General features: G+C 38.8%; 1 protein-coding gene across 2 annotated transcripts in view; it reads right to left on the bottom strand.

Moving 5' to 3' along the window:
- The window catches only part of CTNNA2 (catenin alpha 2), a 747,858-nt gene that overhangs the window by 129,040 nt on the left and 599,643 nt on the right, over positions 1 to 19,175 (bottom strand). For both annotated transcript variants that reach the window (XM_054029838.1, XM_054029839.1), the window contains exon 9: positions 9,879 to 10,031. In XM_054029838.1, the coding sequence (XP_053885813.1) occupies positions 9,879 to 10,031 (153 nt within the window). The remainder of the gene's footprint in view (positions 1 to 9,878; positions 10,032 to 19,175) is intronic.

The raw sequence follows: 19,175 nt of genomic DNA, 5'->3' as shown, positions 1-19,175 counted from the left end.
CTCAGTGATTAAAAAGGAAGTAATAGGACTTCAACACTTTTCTTAAATAGTAAATGACAGACATGGTTAAAAACTAAATTATCTTGAAAAAAATAGCAGCTTACTAAAAATATTGGGAGCTTACTGAGGAAAAAACACCTTCTGTGAGGAGTGTAAAAGAAAATAAAACAATCTGATGAAAATTGCTCTTAATGATATAGTGTAATATCATTCATCAAATGAAAGAGACTATTCTAGGTGATTATACTAGGGGAAAAGAGTTGATTAAATTATATTTTTATTTGTAGAAAAAACTGCAGAAATACATATATTCACTTTAAAAAAAAAGAAAAATCATAAATAGCACATAACAAACCAGTTTAGTCACTTAAAGGTGTATGGTGACAGGAGGGACCAGCATTGGGCTTTATAATGTGTGAGGCCCTAAGTAATAGTGAGACTCGTGCTCATTGTGGAGGAAATTTTGCAGGAATCTCACACTTTTCCCACTCCTGTTTCCATTTGGGGGGCTATTACTGATCACCAGTTCCCTTCTGGTGCCACTCTCAGTTGCCAACTCTACGTGGGGTCCCAAATAATTGCTTGTATTACTTGTTCTCACAGCCCTCTATGAGATGTACAATTATCCTTTAACATACCCGATTTTTCTAGAAGACATTTGTATCTTATCACACTGCAAATAAAGGAAAAGGAGGAAGAGGAAAAAATAAAACAGTAGCATAAGAAAATTCAGATAGTTTCACATATGTTCAAGTGCCCATAAGTTAGTGGTTTGTTTATTTTTAGGATAGTATTTTGGCAAAAAATTCATAGGGATATATTTACCGAGCAAGTACAGGGAGATATAAATTCCAACTCTTTGAGCCATCCTGGATGGCAGAGCTTCACAGAAGCCTTGCCAATGAAGAATGCTGTGGAATGGGCGAAAACAGTACATCTAAGAACTGTCCTGGCCATGCTCTCCAACCCCCCAACTCTCATGCCCCTTGGGCCAGGGCTCCACACTTTTACTCCAGTGCTGGCTCACCACAGAGAGAAGACTGCATCCACTTTCTGCAGCCATAACCCGCCCTTGGCACTTTCCAGACCCCGGGGTCTCTGGCAGGATCTATGCTGGCAGAAGTCAATGGACTCTCACATGAATATGGTCTCTAACACTCAAACATTTATTATTTTATCACTTCTATTGATAAGGTATCTTCCCCCAGAGTGTTCAAGAAGCTGAAGAGGTCACAATATGGCAATTTCTTCCCCTACTACTTCTTCTGCCCCCCTGCAGCAATTTGGTTTTCAATTAGGTTGGCCATAAAGGTTGAAGGGGTAATTTCTGGGGATCCCCAGAGATTTAAAAGCTAGCAATGGGCTACCAGTCTGATTTGAACAGCAGACGCTGAATATAAAGTCTCATAACTTCTTCAAACATTCCAAGGCCAGAAAAGACCATTGTGATCATCATCTGACCTTTGATATACCACAGGCCATAAAACTTCCCCAAAATATTTCCAAGAGAATATCTTTTAGAAAAACATCCAAAATGGTCAGTGAGGAAGATTCCACCACAACCCTTTGGAAGTGGCCCCCAATTGTTAATTACTCTTATTGTTAAGAAATTATGCCTTATTTTAACAGTGAGAGTTAAAAGAATCAGCTCAGAGGAGGGTTCTGGGTTCATATGCCACTAGTGAAATGTCTTTTTCCCTAAAAGGCCCTCTATCTATGCCCCTAGATCCCTCAGCTTCAGAACAATCAAAGTCTTGTATACTCCCGAGATGGAGATGATAGACTTTCTTAGCCTGGCTTCAGTGGTGAGTCAGAAGAAATAACTTTGCAGACTCTTAGAGCTTGTCATACTCTCCGTGCAGATAATTACAACAAATTAGCCTCGCTGAAGTTTAACACATTTCTATATATTATTTTTGCTGATGTTTAATAAGGATTGAGAGCATCTGCTGCTAACACAAGGAGGAAAGCTGAACTAAAATGAATCGGTTGAAGAGGAACCACTGGACATAAAGCTTTAGTTTTAAAAAATAGTCTTTCAATTTGAAGGTCTTGAATTTAAGCACACTATGACCTTCCAAATGCTGATTTATGAGACTCAATTATTAATAACCTTAGTGTATAAGTCCTTATCTATTCTAGTTCAAATGTCAGGGGAAACAAAAATACAAAAAACAAATCACATCAGTATGTAGGGAGGAAAACTCAGACAGGTATTTATTTTTCATGAAGGTAGCTGAGATATAAAAGCTCTGAAAGAATATTGACACCTTCCCTTCATTACTTCAGGGTGATGGGGGTGGGGGTGGGGGGAGTCCTAGGTACTCAAATAACACGGGCACAATATGAAGAAAACAGAACATTTCATGGAGGGTCAGGTTTTGTAAGGTATGTTACGTGGGAGTATTCCTTGTTCAGTAATTAACGTTTCAGAAATAAACTTGTTACTCTGGTTTTCACTGCTTTAAGTGAGTGCCCAATGTGATCCTTGTGAATTCATAAAGATCCAATCAAAGCACAAAGAATGCATATATTTGTATTTCTCTTTCATAGAGCTTACTAGTAGTTTGTAACACCCAGTTAATGGGACAGATTCTCTGCTGCCGTAAATTGGCATCACTCCATTGATTTCAGAGGATTTTTGCTGTTTTACACCAGCTGAACACCTTGCTCCATGATTCAAGCCCAAAAGCTGATTGCATATGTAGAGTAAATGATCTTTCTAATGTGACACCCTGGGTGAGGTAATATCTTTTATTGGACTAAAAGATTGGTGAAAGAGACAAGCTTTCGAGCTATCCAGAGCTCTTCTTCGGGTCTGGGGAAGAGCTCTCTGTAAGCTTGAAAGCTGGTCTCTCTCACCAACAGAAGTCGGTCCAATAAAGGATATTACCTCACCCATCTTGTCTCTCAAATATCTAATGACCTGTCTACAATACCACTTTATACGACAATGGAAGATATCTTTCTAATGATGTATGTCAACTCCTAGAAGTTCCAGTCCATCCTTTCGTTTATTCATTCAGAATGTCTAAAGTATATTTCAGAGAGAGGTTTACATAACACAAACAATGTAGTACTAGATTCTGGTTCAGTTATGCTAGTGTAAATCAAGACCAATAACTCCATTGACTTAAGAGATCTCTAGTATTCAGCTAGCATGGTAAAATTGTCCTCTCTTTTTCCAAAGCAAAGAATTTTTGAACAGATGTGACTGCCTAATTTGTTCCTAGTATACCAGCAATGTTTTTTCTCCCTCTTCCCAGTTTGCAGATGTTTCCATGTATCATGCAATACCGTATGATCAATTTGAATTGTGCAGCAACAAATGAGATATCTCATAGGAAATGAAGGGCAGTGCTCATAGTGTCTTCACAAGGAGAAAAAGATTAAGTAAGACACTTACACTTCCATGACATTGTGGAGGAAAAAAATTCTCAGAATGACAACTTGATGGTCAGGAGTTAATGAAGGCTCCTGTAAGCCTAACAGACAGACTATAAAACAGAAATAGAAACGCTGTTCTTTGGTCTCATCTGCTGCGAATTACTGTCCAACCATGTGATTCTATTGATTTGCCTGCACTACATCAAATTTTAATCACCATAAACCATAAACTAATACAGGTTAGCCCCCAACAAGTGCTTCTAGTAGATGACTTTGATTATTTTGGACATCCCTGTCCTTTAAGTTTATATGGGAGGAAACTGATAGATCCATGTAGGGCTTCATAAAATCCTTCTTTAAATTAATTCATATTCATGCAAAGTGTGTAGGACATTCTGTCTTTTGGAAGGACTGTGTTGTAGTGGGAAGCGATGCAGCACCAAATTTAAAACAGCTAAAAATAAAAGTGCTACACATGGTAAGATTAACAATTGTTGGAAGGAAATTTCAAGACAGAATAATGTAGCTGATTTTGGCTAACTGGTCTTTGAATGGAAAGTTTAAGTCAATTTAACCCTTCGGGCTCAGAATTTCTTTAGGCTCACAGTACCAGCAGGAACTTTTGACCCCCAACATCTAAGGACTTAATTCCATTTGCAATGAATAGGTCACAGATGTGAACTTACTATGCATTCCTTCTACTGATGCAGAAGACAGTTTTCACATCTATTATAACCCCCATCTAATATTCTATATTGTGTCCTCTGTGGAAATCATTTTAGGTCAAAAAACCTGACACCCCATTCAGATACAGCACATCATCACTGTTCTTGATTTTTTTGGCAATGTCCTTGATTTTTCCATTGAAAAATGTTCCAGCCCATACTCACTGGAGCAATGTTCCTCATCAAGATGCTAAAATAAAAGTACAGAGACCTTCTTTCAGTTAAAAACACAGAGAATTACATCATCTGAAACTTTATTTCTTTTTCACAAAGACTCGCTTTGTCCTCCATCAGATCAATGACAAGATTGTTGCACTCAATCTATTAATTTATTTATTCTCTCCAAATGTCAATAGCTATGGACAAACTACCGTAGTGCAATGTAGTGATGAGTTTGTGAATTTTGATTATGGGTCAGTTGCCATTTCAATTATGCCATTTCCCATTCTTCAGAAGTTTATAATTCTCTGAACATCAGATTCCAACTTTGGTACTTTATACACGTTATAAATCCAGCTGCAATTCTCCCTCATACTCCAGTCTCACATTGAGCTCAGCTGTTGTTTTCTAGTGCAGCAGCCTTTTGCCCCTCCCCACAGCACACACCCTCCAAAAGATCTGTTTGTGTACTCTGTTTTGTTGTTGATGTTGTTTTAAAATGGAGTTTTACTATTTAGGTAAGAATATAAGAATGCCCATAGTGCGTCAGAACAATGGTCCATCCAGGCTAGTATCCTGTCCTACAACAGTGGCCAATGCCAGATGCTTCAAAGGGAATGAACAGAATAGGACAATTATCAAGTGGTTCACCCCTTTCATCAAGTCCCAGCATCTAGCAATCAGAGCCTTAGGCACACCCAGAGCATGGGATTGCATCCCTGACCATCTTGGCTAATAGCCATTGATGGACCTATCCTCCATGAACTTATCTAATTCTTTTCTGAACCCAGTTATTATTTGTGTCCTTCACAATATCCCCAGGCAATGAGTTCCACAGATAGACTATGCACTCTGTGAAGTAGTACTTCCCTATATTTGTTTTGAACCTGCTGCCTATTAATCTCATTGGGTATCTGTTTTTCTTTTGCTACTTCTATTGGGAGCTAAGAAAAATCATAATTGCTTATAGAGCAGTCTTTTCACCTCTAGGTTTATGGTTCAAATCCAGCACTGGTAGTGCCTGAAAGATATTATTGTACAGTGCCTGTTTCACATCACATGAAATTGGTGACTTCTCTGTAGTTCAAAGTGGACATGTGACCACATCATAAACCCAATAGTTGTCACTAATTGACATCCTTATTGACTAGCAGGGAGGCCTGACTGAATATGAGTGGAGATTGACCTATCCTTTCCCGTCTCTATTCATAGTATTTCCAAGTCCTGGTTGAGAGATGTGTGGGAAAGCAATGCCACTGCTAGGGCTGCACATTTCATGAGCATTACACTCACTTTCAAAAATACTGTTCAGAAATAAATAATTATGTTAATTACTAGTTGTAACGTAAAACCTTCCAATTATTTAAGTTGGAAAAGTAGCTGCTGAATGTACTTTGTGTTACATTCCTTGACTTCTGTCATTAACATATGCACTGTGGGACAGATTCTGATTCTTATTACGAAGATATGAACCCAGAATAAGTCCACTGATTTACATCTGTGTGACTAAGATGAGAATGTGGCCCTATATCTTGCATTTTCAAAGGTATTAGTGCACCTGTCACATTGCAGATAATTCTGTTCTTGAGAATGAATTGGCTATTGGTTCTGATTGCCCAGGAAATCTACCTGCTTTGGATAAGTTACTGTGAAAAGCATTGTGAAAAATATCAATGTATGACTGAAACTTCAGAGACCTAACAGTTAACCAGAAAGAATAGTACTCAACAAAGAATAATAAAACATCAATTAATTAGCATTAATATAATGCTTTGCATCTAACTAAGCATTGAATAAATATTAGCTAATTAATCATCTAAACACCTTTTTGAGGGTAGGTATTATTATTTATCATTATCCTTATGCTACAAATGAGGAAACCTAAACACAGAGGTTAAATGACTTTTCCAAGGTCAGACTTTGACTTGAGGATAGAACTCAGGAGTTTAGTGGCTTTCAATCGTGAGAGGAAAAAATTTCAAAAGCACCAAAGGGACTTATGAGTTGAAGTTCCATTTAAAAAAATAACCAGGGGCTTGTCTACACAGTGCAGCAATGTGCACCAGAAGAGGGGTAATTCTAAAATCCACTGTGTTGCACACTAACTGTCCCACACAGACTAGGGAACACTCGTATGGTCTACATGGGCCAGTTAGTGTGCAACACATTGGTGTGCTTTAGAATTCACCTTCCTCTGGTGCACATTGCTGCACTGTATAGACAAGGCCTTAGGCACTTAGGAGTCTACATCCCAGTGACTTTTCATAAGACTTAGGTTGCTAAGTGTCTAAGTCACTTCTGAAAATGAGATCTTCCAAGGGCCAATGTTTCAAAGGTACTTAGGTGTCTGAAGCTGCAAATAAGTGCCTGGTGGGGTTTTCAGAAGTATCTACACAGGCTGGCACCTAACTCCCACAAAATGAAAATACATTCTGTAATACAGTTTAGAAAAATGTACAAGTGTTGAAGTAGGCCATACATTTTGGACACTTGGCAAGTATTTCCCCTTGATTAGTGTTATTTAATGTTAGATTTTGGTACTCCCACATTTTAGCAAAATATTAATTTCTCATTAAGTAAAGCTATTTATAGTTAGTAAGATGATCACTCGTAATCCAGGTAAAGAAGGTAGTGGGGAGCCATTTGGAGGTTACTATTCCCGAATGCGCCAAAGTGTTGACCCCGCTCCCGCATAAAAGGGACAGAAATAGTCAACACAGACCTTAATGCAGGATTTTATAGTGCATGTTGCGGAAGATCTTTGAAGAAAGGTAATTTATAGAAAAGTACTGGAATACACGTAAAGTAAATTATCCCTCCCCTTTGGCTGGCCAAACGTCTACAAAAATGGCACACTTACCCAAGTACATATTGTTCTGATCCTGCATTCTGCATGTACCCAAAACACCCATTAAACTCAGTAGGATTTGCAAGGAATGAAGAATCAGGCGCCAGAGTCACAGACTGAGACTGTAGTGAAGCCTGGTGCCAAATTTCTCTCTGGCATAAGTAGGCACAACTCCAGGGACTTCACTGGAGCTGTGCCTGTCTACACCAATGGTGACATTGGCCCTCTGCCTGTGAGAGAATCCTTAGCTCCTTAATCGTGAACAGATCATCTTTAAATCACCTTTTGTAAATGCGATGGGCAGCACTGTAATCTATTTTTTATTTGCAAAATAAGTGACACAAGCAACCACAGAAGCTTGGCTGCTATGACATGCCTTATGCATCTCTAAATACAAAATGATCAGAAAATTTTAGCTTAATATACTACGGTATATGGGCAGAAAGCCATGCTTTCAAATTGACATGTTCTCTTGGGGCATATTTTCCTATGAACCCACACACCTGAAGTTCAGAATTCTACCTACCCTTCAAGAAGGAAGGATCCATAACGTGAACTTAGTTGTTTTTTACCCCGCGGAGCAGAGAATCCCCTGCAGGTTTGAGGTGGAAATTTCAGACTCAAGCACCGTCTAAAAGCTAAGGAGCAGATCCTCATCTGGTGTAAAAAAAGCATCACAGCTCTATTGATCTGCCCGAATAGCCTAGAAAAATAGGTGCTACAGGCATGAAGAAATCCTTTTCTGAGTTACTGGAATGTAGAAGAGTACACTAAATACAGGCTCAGATTTCTTTTGAAAAATTCATGTCTAAAGTTAGCTCCCAAATTTAAGCGACACATTAGGCTCCCAAACTCATATTTAGGCACCCAACTTGTGCAGCTTCTTTTTGAAAACATTGGCCTTTAACTGCTATTTTTTTTCACTTTCAGTTTCCATCTCTTAAAAATCCACCTGTCTGTTTTACAGTTTCATGCTTTTGTAACCCACAGATCTCCTGGGTGTGGTGTTCTGTCTCCCCCTCTCTCTCGTCCCCCCCCTCACTGCCACTAGATGGGACAGAACACCACACCCAGGAGATCTGTGAGTTACAAAAGCATGAAACTTTAAACAGACAGGTGGATTTATATCTATAAAGTCAGTTAGCTTTTAGCTCATGCGGTAGAGGCTCATGCATTAAGCTCCAGAGGTCGCAGGTTCTATCCCGCCTGCCGACAACTGGGGTCTGTCGGGGGTTACACTTTAACAATGCAGTTAGACCCACGTCTACACAATTGTGATTGAGGCTGCTATAATACTAAAACATATAAGGCTACTGTTCAGTTTGCTACTTACTATGGTACTTCATCCCATTGTCATCAAGAGTGCAATACAACATAGTAAGCCAGGTTCACAAAAGCAGCATTGTACAAAAATGAACGGTGTAATATGATCATAGATTCAGAATCATAACACAGTTGTAATGTTTGCAGAATTAAAATGAAAGTACCTACAGGCTATTTTCTTTTTCACTGCTACTGCACCAGTCACCAGATAGCAATAATATACAATGTTATCTTAATGCAAAGCACCCAACCCTGCAAGGTGCTGAGTTCCTCTTCTCCCATTGCAGATGCTGGTACTCAGCATATTGTCGTAGGCACCCAGCACTGTCTAGAATCAAACCGCGAGTTTTTAAACAATAAGTATCAGTTCCTGATCTCAGTTAGATGGATAACTTTAGATTTAAACCAACCAATGTAAGTGAGATCTGAATCTGTCCCTGCAGTTTTTAAGAAACATAATCTTTCAGAATTATAACCCAATATTCCCTGTCAAATCTGCACTATCCAAGAATTAATTTTAATTAAAACGCATGTACCATGAATTGTTATAAAAAGATGTTACTATGAGCTGCATAGTCTTCAAAAGAGGGCTAGTAAAGAGGAGTTAATAACCCCATATAATATCAAACACTAAACAGTATTTGTATTTTCAAGAAATGAAATTTTTTAATAGTTCTTAACCTGTCATGGAGAGCAAACTTGGCTGAACAAACATGTTTGACTAGTTAAAAGTTTTTCGATAGGCATCGAGGTTCCTGACCATTATGTTTTGTTTGAATTATAACTTGAAAGAGGCAGTTTCAGGAACAAAATCACTGCAGTACTATCCTTGAAACCAGTTAGTTTGCTAACATTGCAAAGTGTCGATACAGAGAGAAGAATAACATAGGAGAAACCCAGTTTGTGTGTGTGTGTGTGTATACTAATACAAAACAATATACTTACATACACACTATATAATACACACACACAGGGTGGGGGAGATGGCCAGTTTTAGACTATTACCCATTTTATGATGCTTTCACTATTTTAGCTAGACAGTCTAATAATAATCTAGTGTGCTCTCTAAGCAATCAGAGTCAGATACAACACACTGAAGCATCTATTTGGCTTCCTGCCTGGTATAGAAGACAGCCTACTATACTGCACTGCTGGTGAAGTTTAACTGAAATCTGCTTGTTGTTACTCAAGTTACTATTGACAAGACACAGGAAATTCTGCATAACACGTGTTCAGCTGGTTTAATCTTACAGTAAAGCACAGGGCTGTCCCTGCCTGTCATTTTTACAAATCAGTAGATTTCTAATTAACCATCACAAGTAAACCTCAAATTGCTTAAATCCCACAGGAAAAGCCTGCAACATTTCAGCTAATTTATCGGTTTCCTTGACCCTCACAAGACAATGCACTCTAATGCCGCCAACAGCATAACTTACCTCAACTAACTTGTTGGCATGTTCACGGAAAACTTGAGCGTATTCCTTCACTTCTTTCTCGTTACCACTCTTTGCAGCCTCAATAAGAACAAGTAATGGAACATTGGTCTCCAGGAATGAGTCAGATATATGATCCATCACTGCCTTCCGTAGCTGTGTTAAAAGAAAGTGGAGCAGTAAGTAACTGAAGAGTTAATACACATTTCCAGGATATTGATCAGCGAGTTATAGTTGAGTATATGTGTCATATCTCAAAGTTGTACAACATTTTTTTTATAGTATTTATGGATTTGTAGCATTTTTTTTTTTTTGATTTGTAGGAATTTTTGGTAGCACTTAAATGTCCATAACTAAAGGCTTGGTTCTGCAATCCCTACTCACTCAAGCAATTCCACTGACTTTCATGGGACTACCCAGCTGGACAAGCATTACGCACATCAGGGATTGCATGTCTATGGCAGCTGGTAGGTACCCAACACTTTTAAAAGTCAGGTCAGGTCTTTTAGGAGCCTAAATGTAGATTTAGGAGCCCTAACCTTAGGCAATCATTTTTAAAATATTGGCCAGTGTATTTCCAGACCTCATGTAAAATCTGTACTCAGTGTTACACTTAGCACATGCACGGTGTCTCATTTTCATTAGCGAATCTCTAGTGTGAACAATCTGAAAACTTTCCTATGCATTTCATAGGCAGGATTAACAAGTGTATAGAAAATGTATTCTTAATGAAAATACACAAGCCATTAAACACCTGTTCTTCCTTTAAAAAAAAAAACAAAAAAAACCAGATGTTTGGGGGAAAAAAAAAACAAAAAAAAAAACAAAATACAGCCCACTACTTTAAGGGTGATGGCACAAACTTGCCCTCTGCCATTCTGCAAAGTACTAATCAATATCAGACTTTCCTAGTATCTGTAAAATGCACAAAAATATGATTGAAATCTTAAATAATGTTTCATGGAGATGTCACTGCTCTATGATAGTGTGGATAGCAGACATATTTTAGCATATTTCCTTAAGCTTTTGGGTATAATTGTTATTAAAAATGAAAAATTGCAAACTCAAAGCCACCAGGCTGGGAGTCATCTAGCCTGAAGGTCCAACCAGACATTAGTCTCATTAAGTCATACATTTTGTAGCTAGACTGAAGGTCAATTAAGGTAATCATTCAATTTTGTAATCCACACTAGAAAGCTTTAACTAGCTGAGGTCCCATCAATGCTCAAAATTGCACAGATAATTGCTATATTGGTAGCTGCAATAAAAAGAGGATTCAAGAGCCCTGTGGAGTTCAGCTGCATTGACTTGTGTGCGGTTTTTCTTCAAAGGGAAAAGATAAACCAAAATATTGCAGGTGACCACTCCATCCATTACCTGGTATGGAAAACGCAAGCGCCATTAACACAGCCGAATAGTTTGAAAGGCAATGTAATGTTTCCTTTGCTAAAATGATGACAATTAAAATAACTCAACCACGATTAGTAATATATGAATAAAAATGAGATATTATATTGCCCTGCCAAGTTGATTCAAGTGCTTCAAAATAATTGGGGGTGGGGCTTGCCCAGTGGTTTGAGCATTGGCCTGCTAAACCCAGGGTTGTGAGTTGAATCCTGGAGGGGGCCATTTAGAGATTTGGGGCAAAAATCTAACTAGGGATTGGTCCTGCTTTGAGCAGGGGATTGAACTAGATGACCTCCTGAGGTCACTTCCAAACCTGATATTCTATGATCAAACTAATTCATAAAAAAAAAAACTTGACAGCTATGACCATGGCCTATGATGTGGACCAATACTGTCTCATATTTCCATGTTCTCCCATGCCCATCTGTGGTCTTATATTTATATTGTAAGTTCTTCGGAGCAGAAACTGACTTGTTCTTTTCTCATACAGTGCCAAGCACAGTGGGGTTCTGGTTCCTGATTGGGGCTCCTAGGTACTACAGTAGTAAATAATTAAAATAAAATAAATTCATAATAGAATATTAAAACATTGAAAATTTAATATAAAATAACATATGAAAGGGCCGGTGATACTCCATAGTATCACAAAACCTACGGTGCATTATTAGGCCGCCAAGTCTTCAGTCACTATCAGATTTTTGTAAGGTATTTAGGTGCATAAAGAAGCAGATAGGAGCCTAGTGAGATTTCCAAAAGCACCTAGGTGCCTAACTCTCATTGATTTAAATGGGGGTATTCATTGCCTTCTAATGATAAGCTAAAGTAAGCTCTTTGAGTCTAACACAGAGAAGATTAGGGTGACTTGATTACAATCTATAAATAGGTATATGGGGAACAAATACTTAATAATGGGCTCTTCAGTTTAGCCAGGAAAGGTATAACCTGATCCAATGGCTGGAAATTGAAGGTAGATAAATTCAGCTAGAACTAAGGTGCGAGTAATTAACCATTGGAACAATTTATCAAGGGTTGTGACAGATTCTCCATCACTGATCATTTTAAAATCAAAATTGGATGGGTTTTGTGTTTCCCTTTAGGAGATCTGCTCTAGGGATTATTTTGGGGAAGTTCCCTGGCCTGTGTTATACAGGAGGTCAGACTACATGATCACAATGGTACCTTTTGGGCTTGGAATCTAAGATACGAACAATACAGTTTTTTTTTTAATTAATGAATGGAGATATCCTATCTCCTAGAACTGGAAGGGACCTTGAAAGGTCATTGAGTCCAGCCCCCTGCCTTCACTAGCAGGACCAAGTACTGTTTTTGCCCCAGATCCCTAAGTGGCCCCCTCAAGGATTGAACTCACAACCCTGGGTTTAGTAAGCCAATCCTCATACCACTGAACTATCCCTCCCCCTCTGGCCAATGCAGTATTATATTTCTGACTATGTCATGATGCTCTCTTACAATAGACCATTAAATCTGTAAGAATATCTAAAAATACACCATGGATTTTCATTGGTAGTATCAAGTACCTCTACTCTTAAAAAACACATTAGACGTCAATAAAAAAGGAGATCAGATAACTGCAATTTGGACCTTAATACTGTAAATATAGAAATGATGTATACAGTAATGAACATCTAACTTATTATTAGAGCTGGATACAAGGGTCCTGAGTCCACAGTCACAAAAACTGAACTGTTTTCAGAGTAGCAGCCATGTTAGTCTGTATCCGCAAAAAGAACAGGAGTACTTGTGGCACCTTAAAGACTAACAAATTTATTTGAGTATAAGCTTTCATGGGCTAAAACCCACTTCATTGGATGCATGCAGTGGAAAATACAGGAGGAATATATATATATATATATATATAATACACACACACAGAACATGAAACAATGGGTGTTACCATACATACTATAACGAGAGTGATCAGTTAAGGTGAAAAGAAGAACAGGAGTACTTGTGGCACCTTAGAGACTAACAAATTTATTAGAGCATAAGCTTTCGTGGACTACAGCCCACTTGGGCTGTAGTCCACGAAAGCTTATGCTCTAATAAATTTGTTAGTCTCTAAGGTGCCACAAGTACTCCTGTTCTTCTTTTTGCGGATACAGACTAACACGGCTGTTACTCTGAAACTTGTCAGTTAAGGTGAGCTATTACCAGCAGGAGAGAAAAAAAAACTTTTTGTAGTGGTAATCAAAATGGCCCATTTCCAGCAGTTGACAAAAAGGTCCTCACAGGTGGCTTGTCAACTGCTTGTCAACTGTTTTAGCCCACGAAAGCTTATGCTCAAATAAATTTGTTAGTCTCTAAGATCCCACAAGTACTCCTGTTCTTTTTGCAAAAACTGAACTGTTAGCATTCTGCATTGTGGCTGATTTGATAAATATAAATTCAGTAAATCCTCGTTTAGTTTATGTGCTATTATTCATAGCTGTCAGTAGCATATTTCTGAACCCTCATGTTGAGAGTCATTGTAGTTTCTTTATAAATTGATTATCTGAATTTTTGGATGCCCTTGCATGGAAGTTGAAAGGTACAGATAACAGTTTTTATATATGCAGGAAACCACAAGTTTAACTATCCATCAGCACAGACTATAAGGAATGACTTGACAAAATAATTTGTTAAATGTGACAGACTATGAACATAAGGCATTTTTCCAATAGCTTAAGCAGGTGCATGACAAGGTAATATTAATGGCACAAGACAAGACATTTAAAGGTATTAGCTCAGCACTACTAGTCTATTGTATCCAATTAGGGCTATTTATCAATGTAAATAACTGCTGGAAAAGCTAATCTTGTATCTTCCAGTAGGTCCTGCAGCAAAGTCCAGCCAAAGTGATGGTTCATGAATGAAGAGTTTTTTAAAGTTTTGCATGGATGCCATTCTTTCAAAGGGAAATGCAAAAGACTTGTATTTAAATGGGATATAAAAAGTGATAGCATAAGGAAAGATTAATCTAGAGGAAATTACTTAACAAAAGATGGACAGCTCATCTGATCTTGTAGAAGAAAGTAGCTTATCTTTATATGATCACAATTCCTTAAGAGCTTCCCTGATGCAGATACAAACACTGTACTGTATATTACCATTTAGAAGCTATGGCTTATATTAAATTCTCCCTCCTTGTAGTTTAAAATCAAGGATGGCTTCAAAATGAGCATGGTTTCTATTAATTACAGGGTAAAGTTCTACTTACTAATAGAGGGTGGCATCTAAATGAAAATCATTGTTATTAAATGGAGTATGTTAAATGCAAAGTTAATCAAATTAAATCCAAAAGAGTTGATGTGTCAGCCAAGCACAGAGAGGGGACGTGTAAGCAAAGCATGCAAATATTCTTTTTAAATCATGAACAGTCTACCACAAGGCACATTTTATTCCCCACCTAATACAATCAATGAAGTCAGTTTATGGTGCACAGAGTAAGTTACTGTTGTTCATAGCTTGGGATTCTCCGATTCTAAGCACTAGTGGGGTCTACTTTATCATTGTTGATTCACAGCTCTAATTGCACATTCCAGAATGATGCTCTTCATTGCTGTATAACAATTTTAGAACCAAATGTCTCTGTGCTGCTTAAAGTCATGTAGAGAATTAAATGTCTAATCCTGACACTAGAAGGTAATGCCACAGCAGGAGATTAATGGCTCTAACAGATTGTTAAATTTAATAAAGACTGGCAGTATAAAGCGGTCTGTAAAAAAGTTTACTAACCCTTTGTTCGTAACTATATCACACCGCAAACAGCATTGCATTCACCACTTTCTACTTAACACCACGATATATACTGAACCCAGCTCCAACCACGTGGCTTGTAAGTGTTCTGCAGCAGCAATCAGGTACAGACAAACGGAAACAAACTTTTCAACTGCAGTTCTAGTGAATGAAGTATGTCTCCAGAAATGTTATGAGGAATTGAGTTTTCAGGTACAGTACAGTGACCATCAAAAGCTCCTGTAATATTTCATAACAGGAATTTAATAATTTGCATTAGAATTAAGCAGAATAGGCATGTGCCTAGGGGCACTGACGTTCTATGGGTGCCTTACCTCTCTAAACTGTATGCAATACAAAGGTCAGCTGTAGGAGGGAACAGGGGTGGGCTGAAGATGCTGTGCCTAGGGGCACACAAGGTGTAAATCCGGCCCTGGCTGAGTACAGGGGAGGTGGTGGGGGGAAAAGGTAGAGCTAAAATATAGGCAAAACTGACCAGTGTTTTGAACAAAAGACTGGAAGTTTGAAACTGTAGAAGAAGGACACAGAGTTTGATGTACTTTATGAAGAAGAGTGACAGAGTCAAAGTGATAGAAGATGATTTTTTAATATTTGCACTTTGGGTGTTATGGAGAGGGAGAGGTAAAAAGATGGGAGGCCAGAAAGGAGCAAGTTACAGCAGTCAAGGTAAGAGATGATGACTAAGGCATGAGCCAGGGTTTTTAGAAGTAGAGACAGTGTGGAAAGGAGGGATTTAGAAGATGCCACAGAGGAAGAAGTGACAGGATTTTTACGAAAGGCTTGGGGGGGCATGCAGGGGCAAGGACAATAAAGTGTCAAAAATGACAGTGCAAATGCAAGCCTGAGTGACACAGATACAGCAGCTGTCACTGGAGCAGGAGAAAGGTGAGTCAAAGAGAAAGGTAATGGAGGAAGGATAAGAAGTTCATGGGGTAATCATTCCATTTCACTGACAGCTACAAGTCATGGAATGCTGTAATTCTAATGGCAAAATGATGCAACATATTGATCAAGTATACTGCACTGCAGAGCTATATTTATATTTTACCTGTAATAGTCACAAAGGATATGAAAATTAGGGGCCAATATTAAAACTGGCTAATTGTCTTCCGTGGCTAAACAGTCTGTGGTTACATACCCTTAGTATTTGTATCATTGTGGTATTTCCCATAGTAAATATATGCAAATGTAGAGGAGTGCTGTAGATCGGTGATTCCTAAAATTTTGGGTCATTGACCACCAGAGGTCCACAGATCACTTGCTGGGTGGTTTGTGGACAGCTGACTGGTCACCAGGTGCTAACCCTCCTTCTTGTTTCGCACTGTTAAAGTACATCAACATAAGCTAAACATACAAGAAGTACTTTTCTAACATCACTTTTTCTGTCAGCAACTTCTGCAAATTGCCATGAGGAAGTTACTTGCTCATGAAAGGGAAAGGATCATCAGTCACAAATGGAAAGAGCATGGTCCATGAAATACTCTCTGTTAAGGTATGCTCCAATGTCACCGTCTCGCAGTGTGTTTTCTTGAGGGGTTTCAGTTTCTTCTGACTGACCCTCCTTAGTTTGCTCTGTCAGGTCAATATCTGTACCCTCACCTCCAATTATGTCTATCAGCCCTTCACTTTTTGCACTTGCAGTTTCCTTCCATTTTCTAGGTGTTTTCCTCAAAGGCAGCCTGATGTAAGGCTGTCACCCCTTTGTTGTCCCAGGCCTTTCTGCTTTCCTTTCCTTCTCTGTATTCTCCCCTTTAAAGCAGACTTTGTTTCCTCTATTGGTTGCTGCTGTGGGTGCCTGCTTCAATGATTGGCAGCTGTGGCTTATGGTCAAGCTGCTTGTTTGTAAACAGGAAGGACTCTGCTCTCACTCTACCCCAGTCTATGTGCAGTCTGGGGGTTGTTGACCCTGTTAATATCCTCCCTTGCAAGGCCAAAGCCCAGCCTGGGCTGGCATAGGCCAAGTCCCTGCACTGAAAAATGGTGTTGCAATGTAAACTTCCTGCTTGGTACTCTATCCAAAAAGCATATGGTTGTAATGACAGGTACCATCTCATGATCCCCTGATTTTACCACATTTAGCCAACACAAGGGAGCATGAGCCTTAATGAGTGTAAACTCATTCCCTAGGAGATAGTTCCATGGCTCTCTATTGCCCATTTGGTAGCCAAGCACTCTTTCTATCACTGAGTATAGGTTCTTGCAGGGGACATTTCCAGCTGATATATACTATCAGATGTTCTTCTCCATTTACCTCTTGAGAAAGGATTGTCCCTAGTCCTACCACCAATGCATCTGTTTGTAGTATGGTCTCCTTTTCAAAGTTTGAGCTATACAGCACTGGGTGTCCACAGAGTATGGCCTTGAGTTTTTGAATGGTACTTCTGCAGGTGGGTATCCACAGCGCCTATCTTGGGGAGGCATCCCTAGTTAGGTTAGTTAATGGGGCTGTCAAAACAGGGTATAAATCAGTGGTAATACCCAGGTTAGCCTAGGAAGGCATGCACTAGCCTTTTGGTCATGGTGTCTTGTATGCCTGTGAGGCATGAACTTTATCCACCAATGTGGTGGACTTGTCCTCCACCAGCTCTGGGTCTCAAATAATGAGCTTCTTCCTTTCCTATTGCACATTTAGCAGGGTTTGCTGTTAACCCAGCTTCTCTCAGGAATGGGAGTCCCAATCCTTAATATGGATAACTATGTCCTCCAAGTATGCCACTGCATATTAACTATGCTGTTGGAGTAACTGGTCCATCCAACATTGAAAAGTGGCCACCGCCCTGTGTTCCAAATGACATGGTCTTAAATTAAAATAGGCCTAGCGGTGCAGAAAAAAGCCATCTTGTCCTAGGAATGTTTTAATGGCAAAGTGGGATCGTCTTAGCAGCTGTAGTCCACAGCGATATGGCTTCCAGGTATCTGGTGGCATAGTCCATGACGACAAGTATATGCTGATGTCCAGAAGCACTCTTCTCTTTGGGTCCTATAAGGTCAATTCCAATTCTTTCAAAGGCATTCTCCACCAAGGGGAGCAGTATTAGTGGAACCCACAGGATTCTCTTAGGGATTGTTAATGGGCATTCGAGACACAAAGCACAGAAATTTTCAATTTCTTAAAAACCCCTGGCCAAAAGTATCAGGCTGGGTCCTGTCCTTCCCAAGATGTCTCACATATTATTGTGTGTACCAGATGCAGTAATTTGCTGCGATATACCCGAGATACTAGCAATTGTATCTAGTCTGTATCTCTTGGTCTATGTGATGTAACTGTAACATTATCCACTGACTTTCCCCCACATGTTGATTTTTCTCACATTAAAAAGGATGCCATTAAACTTTCAACATTTGCTACTCCTTGAAACTGTGGAAGCATGCTTCCTTTTAGTCTAAATATAGGAGGTTACTGGACTTAATACAGGAAGCTGGGTTGGTGAACAGTGAGCTTTTAATGGAACTCAGTGTATGGGGAAGAATATCAAAAACTATTATTCTTTGCATAACACTCTGAAAACACCTGCCTGTATGTTCACAGCATCACACAATACAAATTTACTGTTTCAAGCCAATGACTGCTGTAAGTTTATAGAACAGTCCTGATCCTACTGAAAAGTCTAGATTAACTGTGGCTCTTTCACTCTTTCCCATGCAAAAATAATCTGGTATGAGTATTTAAGTTCCAGATCAATTTTTTCTTCATTTGATGGAAGTGTTACACACAACTACCTGTTATGGGTATAGTTTTCTGAAATACGGCACCATATGTGCATCAGTAAACATTATGTGTAGAGTAAATTAAACTGAGCCTTATAATTAGGCAGTAAGGAAATTACTGAAGACCTGAAAGAGTAAATCAGCAGTATTAAAACACTCTCCATTTTCTCTGAAGCACTCTCGAGTGTCATAAAAACTCAATGTCACAGTGATAAACATCTAGAAGAAATACATTTTGAGATAGGCAACAAAAAGACATGGGAATTCAAATAAGCCTTTTAAGCTCAAGTCCAAACCACGATTAAAATTAAGTTTAGGAACCAGCTCTTGCCTCTAATTTTGACATCAGATATTTAGATATTTATTTAAAGCAACTGTTCATAGACTAAATATACCAATGGTTCTATTAAATAGTAGAAGACAAAAAGT

This window comes from Malaclemys terrapin, chromosome 5, assembly GCF_027887155.1.
Source record: "Malaclemys terrapin pileata isolate rMalTer1 chromosome 5, rMalTer1.hap1, whole genome shotgun sequence".
NCBI lineage: Eukaryota > Metazoa > Chordata > Testudines > Emydidae > Malaclemys > Malaclemys terrapin.
This window is presented reverse-complemented; position numbering and strand designations above follow the sequence as displayed.